At 39.2% G+C, this 6127-nt stretch overlaps 1 protein-coding gene across 1 annotated transcript; it reads left to right on the forward strand.

Annotated features, from left to right (window-relative positions):
- The first annotated feature begins 3446 nt into the window (after positions 1–3446).
- Positions 3447–3923, forward strand: LOC140327567 (uncharacterized). The gene has a single exon (XM_072406956.1). The coding sequence runs from the start codon at positions 3447–3449 to the stop codon at positions 3921–3923; it is 477 nt and encodes a 158-aa protein (XP_072263057.1).
- Positions 3924–6127: the final 2204 nt, after the last annotated feature.

Raw genomic sequence — 6127 nt, forward strand, 5'->3', positions numbered from 1 at the left:
CAGATAAGCCGGGATCATGGCAATCCACACACTGCAGAACACCAGCATGCTGAAGGTGATGTACTTGGCCTCATTAAAACTGTCTGGTAATGTCCTCACCATGAAAGCCAGAACAAAACTCACAGCTGCCAGGAACCCCATATAACCCAACACAGAGTAGAACCCAATAACTGACCCTTCATTACACTGAATGATGATCTTCCCAGGATAGGAGTCCATGTCATACTCTTGGTAGGGAGGAGACACTGACAGCCAAATGACACAGATCAGAACTTGCACAGAGGAACAGATTATGACAACATAATTAGGAATTTTCTCTCCCACCCACTTCCTCCATACACTTCCGGGTTTGATGGCTTTAAAAGCAATGCAGACTGTAATGGTCTTGGCCAAAACAGAAGAGACAGCGATGGAGAAGAAGATCCCAAATAATATTTGTCTCAGGATGCAGGTTATAGTCACAGGACGACCAAGGAACAAGAAGACACAGAGGAAGCTCAGAAAAATGGAGGTCAGGAGGATGAAGCTCACAGTCCGGTTATTGGATTTCACAATTGGTGTTTCCCAATAACAAATAAAACACTGAAAAATAACTAATGTTATAAAACTACAAAATGCAGCTGCTGATGATAAAACGAAAACCAAATTATCATTCTCATATGACAAAAATTCATATGTCCTAGGAATACATGTTACTTGTTTCTTGTCTGGCCACTCTTCATCTGGGCATTTATAGCAAACTTCACTGTCTGTGAATGATAAACACAAGAAAAAAGGTGTTTATTGTTTTAATGCAATATTTCTAGTTCATGTACTTATGGACCCAGTCCACAAAAGCCTTACAATTAATCTTTACAATAGATCTTACATAGGTGTAAGTCTCTCTCTCTCCTATTTCGGGACTTAGAGAACATCACTTTAAACAGTGATTTCTATTAATTTTCTAACTAAAACTTTGTAAGACTGTCCTTAAAATGTATATTCCTATGGATGGAGTAGACTTCAAAATGAGGGGAAGGGGAAAATGAGAGAGGGTGGGGTAGGAAGGACTCTGTATGTACAGTTAGGTGATAGAATGAGACCCACACCACCCCGTACGTTGTTGCCAGGTCTAGGAGTATGTGTGACGTGCAGGCCTACATAGGAGAGAGCAGTAGCAGAGGCAGATTTAAAGGAGGAAAGCCAAGCGTCAATGAGAGCCGGGAAGTTTTGAGTTTTAGAAAGGAGAAGGTCCTTATACGTTTTTGAATAATTACAGAAAAGGTTGGCATAACTGTAATTATGGAAATAAAGGGAGTCTCATCCAAATGCATCTGTCAGGATATCCGAACAGGACCAGATTGAGCTCAAGTTAGAGTTCTCCTAATTTTAATCCCAAATGCATGTGAATCAAAAGGGGAAAAAAGTATGTTTGTTCTTTTTTTTAAAGGACTCACTGTAAAATTTCAAGGTGACAAGTGTTCTATCCTGGACGGCAAGCGAACAATAGCAAGTGCCAAGCTGGATGATCATCTGTCTCACCTCAAAACAGTGAAGGAAAAGGTGAAACTATGTACACATAAGCATAATGACTGCATACACATGTGGCACAGGCATCTAGGTCACAGACACCCAGAATGTATACAGGAACTACAAAAGAGGAATCTGACAAAGGACCTAACAGTATCCCCTTGTCCAGTTACTGTTCAGTGTGAATGTTGCATAAAATCCAAAACTACAAGAGCAACACTTCCCAAAGTCAGTCAGAAGAGAGCTTCAAGACCACTTGACTTGGTTCACAGTGATGTATGTGGTCCTCCAAACCCACCTACACCTGGAGGCAACAGGTACATATTAACTTTCATAGACGACTATTCAAGATACACTGTCACTTACCTAATGCAACACAGGAGTGAAGTTCTTGATAAATTAAAAGACTATGTATTAAAGACTAGCAACAAGTTTCAGAGGAAACCTCTCATAATTCGGCGTGATAATGGAGGTGAATTCACAGGATATAAGATACAAAAATATTAAAACCAGAATGGAATATGGCATCAAAAGACAGTCTCATACACACAAAAGCAAAATTGGGTAGGTGAAAGAAAGAACAGAACTCTGACTGAAATGATCAGATGTATGCTGACAGACTCTGGACTAGCACAAAAATACTGAAGAGAGGCGGCAATGACCGTCACATATTTGCAGAGCAGACTTCTTTCCAGAATTGTAGAGAAAACTCCATATGAATTGTGGCACAATGAGAAGCCAAGTGTAAAACACCTAAGAATTTTTGGATGCAAAGCATTCACCTATATCCCCAAAGAAAAACGCATCAAACGCCAAAACAGGGCATTTGAAGGTGTCTTGGTTGGATACAGTGACAATGTCAAGGGCTACAGAATCCTAAGTCCCAAAACACACAAGGTCACTATTAGCAACAGCAAAAGTTTTATTGAAGATATGTGAGACAATGTAATGACAACAGAAGAAGCAAGAACAGAAGAGTAAACTGACACTGACCGGCCCACCTCCGTAACTTCTGAACAAACAGTTGAAGTGATTGCAGACTATACCAGTACTGAAGAGCAGAGATAAGCAAACTGGGACATACAACCGAGACGCTCAATGAGAGAAAACAAAGGTAAACCACCTGTACGTTTCTCATACAAGGCAAGCACTGCCAGTGCCAATGAACCTACATCTTGGGAAGACATATCTCAGCTTTCAGAACGGGAGGCCAGAAAATGTATAAAAGCTGCTGAGGCAGAGATAAAATCCATGCATGACACCAAAACATGAACACTTACAGAACTACCACCTGGAAGGAAAGCCATAGGCTGTAAATGGATTTTTAAAGTGAAATACAATGCAGATGGCACAATTGAACGATACAAAGCAAGACTCGCAGCCAAGGGATATTCTCAAAAATATGGAAAGGACTATGATGAGACATTTGCACCTGTAGTCAAACACGCTACAATAAGGACTCTGCTGACAGTAGCCTCCATGAAGAAAATGCAAATGAAACATTTTGATGTGAAAACTGCGTTTCTACACGGCGAGTTAACAAAAGAAATCTACATGGAACAACCACCAGGGTTCAAAGATGAACAAAGGCCAGACCTAGTATGCAAACTTCACAGGAGTATGTATGGTCTAAAACAAGCAGCCAGAGTGTGGAATATAAAAATAAATGAAGTACTTACACAACAGACCCCTGCTTATACACAAAGAAATTGGCAAGCAGATGGATCTACATGCCTATTTATGTGGACGATATCCTGATTTGTTTTGAGCAAGAAGGGGATGAAGCAGAAATACTTAAAACACTAAATCAGCACTTTGAGACCAAACATCTTGGCCACATAAAGAATTACCTCGGCATTCAGATTGAGAGAGAGGAAGATGGCAGTTTTCTCCTGAACCAAAAACATAAAATACAATAAATAATTGAAACATTCGGAATGGAAAATGCCAAACCAGTAAAGTCTCCCATGGAAACCAACTACTTGAAGGAGATGAATGGCCAAGACACCCTGTTACCAACTAATACTCAGTACAGGAAAGCAATAGGGAAATTGCTGTACCTTACCACTGCTACAAGGCCTGACATTGCAGCAACTATTGGAATCCTATGCAGAAAGGTTTCAATGCCAAATCAAATGGACTGGAATGCTGTAAAGCAAATTATTCGCAATCTTCAAGGGACTTTGCACTACAAGCTAAAGTTACCAGCGAACGATGAAAGCACCTTAACAGAATATGTGGATGCAGACTGGGCTGGAGACACCAGCGACAGGAAATCTACCAGTGGCTACTTATTTCTTCTGTCAGGAGGCGCTATCAATTGGCTAGCAGAAAGCAGCTCTCTGTTACACTATCTTCTACTGACGCAGAGTACGTTGCAGCAGCGCAGGCAAGCCAAGAAGCTATATGGCTGAGACAACTGTTAACAGACTTGGGTCAACCACAGTTGGAACCAACAAAAATTTTTGAAGACAATTAAGGATGCCTTGCACTTGTGCATATGGTAAGAGTTAACTTGAGAACCAAGCACATTCATGTGAAGAACCACTTTCTTAGGAATCTTCAGGAACAGGGACTTCTTGAGCTACCTTACTGCCCGACTGAAGATATGACAGCAGACATCCTTACAAAGTCCCTGACCGCTGAAAGACACTCAAGGCTTACAAAGAAGATGGGTTTAACGGACTAAGCCTTAGCCGTTGAGAAGGGGTGTTGGAGGTACAGCATCTTACAGTTTAGTCTATTGCTGGATTGACTGCAGTTCATAATTATGACACTAGATGTCACTGTTACTAATTTTTACTTGTGTTTTTTTCTCTCTCTGTTTTCTCTATGATGTGTTACATATATCCTGTGTCATTCACCATTTTTGCATGCATGTTCTAATAAAGACAAGTTCTGTTAACCCGCAATGACTGTTCTGGGATGACTCCACTGCACACATCAATCATACTTTGCAACAGATACACAGTTCCTTCTACACTGGGATAAGGTAAACAAATGCAATGCAATCAGACTAAGGAATTCAGGTACAGAAGAGAAGCTTGTGCAAATATGTCATATTAAAGCAAAACTGGGGCTCAGAATTAAACATCTCCTGACCCAGAGCACCCATCTATGAATAAAAAGCTGCATTATTGTCATGTTTTTGATAGCACTTCAATCATTATTATGCTATAAATTAAGGACATCAGCATGGATTCCCATTAACTTGATGTTTAATGTATAAACACTTTAGTCAAAACTCAATGTATGCTTTCATTCAATATAAATATAATTATGAAGTTATACCAAAATTATCATATCATTTTCATATAATATTGATTGGAATATATTTAGATAATATTAACAATTATAATATAATGATATTATTAAACCCTTATGTGTTTCATTATATTGATACAACAAAAAATACACAATCAACCTGTTCTGTTGGAAATTTCACCCTCAGCACATGAAACACAACTGTAGCAGCAAGAATGGATTACTTCTGTAGAAGCTTTACGGAATCCAGGAGGACACTTCCTGTTGCATCGAGACTGTGGAACCTCAAAAAATAATAATAAATAATATTAAAACTTACTAATGAGTACATTTTTATTTCTTTATTTAATATAAATATAACCCAAAAAATTATAGTTTCATATAACATTTTTTAGTAATGAGATGTTGCTTTAAATCGACCTTGCAAGAACATGAAAGTTTAATATGTTGGCATAAGGGTAAAGTTTACTCAGAGTAGAAACACTTTTTAGTAGACAACAAAGATCATTCATTGAAAGTCATTTAACAAAACAAAAAACTATATGATGGACTATGCTTGAGAAGTTTGCAATTAACTTGAAAAAGGTATGCTGTCATTTTGCCATTTTGCATATTTTTAATATTTTACAAACAAAATTGGAAGCTGAGTGCCAAGAAAGCCTCACTTAAGGTGAGGTTAAAAATAAAAGCTTTTGTGGCAAGAGTACAGATAGTGAGGAAGAGGTTAGTGTGACATTTATTTTCCCACCCGCTGAATTTCCAGAGGGAAGATTTCAGAGGAAAGCAGAGAGGAGCAGACCCATCTGCATCTGGAACCCACGGTCTCTCCTCCAGGCCTAAACCTTTCCAGTCAATCAGGTACATGAGCTTCTTACAAGATGATGATGAACTTCATATTTCTGAGAAGAATGGGGTGAAGGAGTAGCCAGCAGGGAGGGACTAGAAAAACGATTCAGGATCAAAGGTTTTAGCAATGGTACAGGGTAAGAGTTGGGTAATTTGAGATGTGGAGGAAGGTGTAATTTATAACAGACAGGATTACCTATAGCTGAAATAAGGTCAAATGAAATGAAGAGAAAACTTCAAAGAAGGGACATTGAAAATGGTCTGCAAACTTCTTCTGTCTGAGAGCTGCATGTTACAGATGCTCACAGGTAGAAGACTTGATACTAAAGACTTTTTCAGGGAGCTGAGCACAGGTAATTCAGCAGAACAGTGTAAAGGAGACAGAAGGTGAGGATGTTTGCCGTAGACAATGTAGAATGGGGATTCTTTGGTGCTGCTGCTTACATGGTTGTTGTGGGCAAAATCTGCACATGATAATAGAGCTACCCAGTCATCATGGTGGGCAAAA

This window comes from Pyxicephalus adspersus, chromosome 3 (assembly GCF_032062135.1).
Source record: "Pyxicephalus adspersus chromosome 3, UCB_Pads_2.0, whole genome shotgun sequence".
NCBI classification, from domain to species: Eukaryota; Metazoa; Chordata; class Amphibia; order Anura; family Pyxicephalidae; genus Pyxicephalus; species Pyxicephalus adspersus.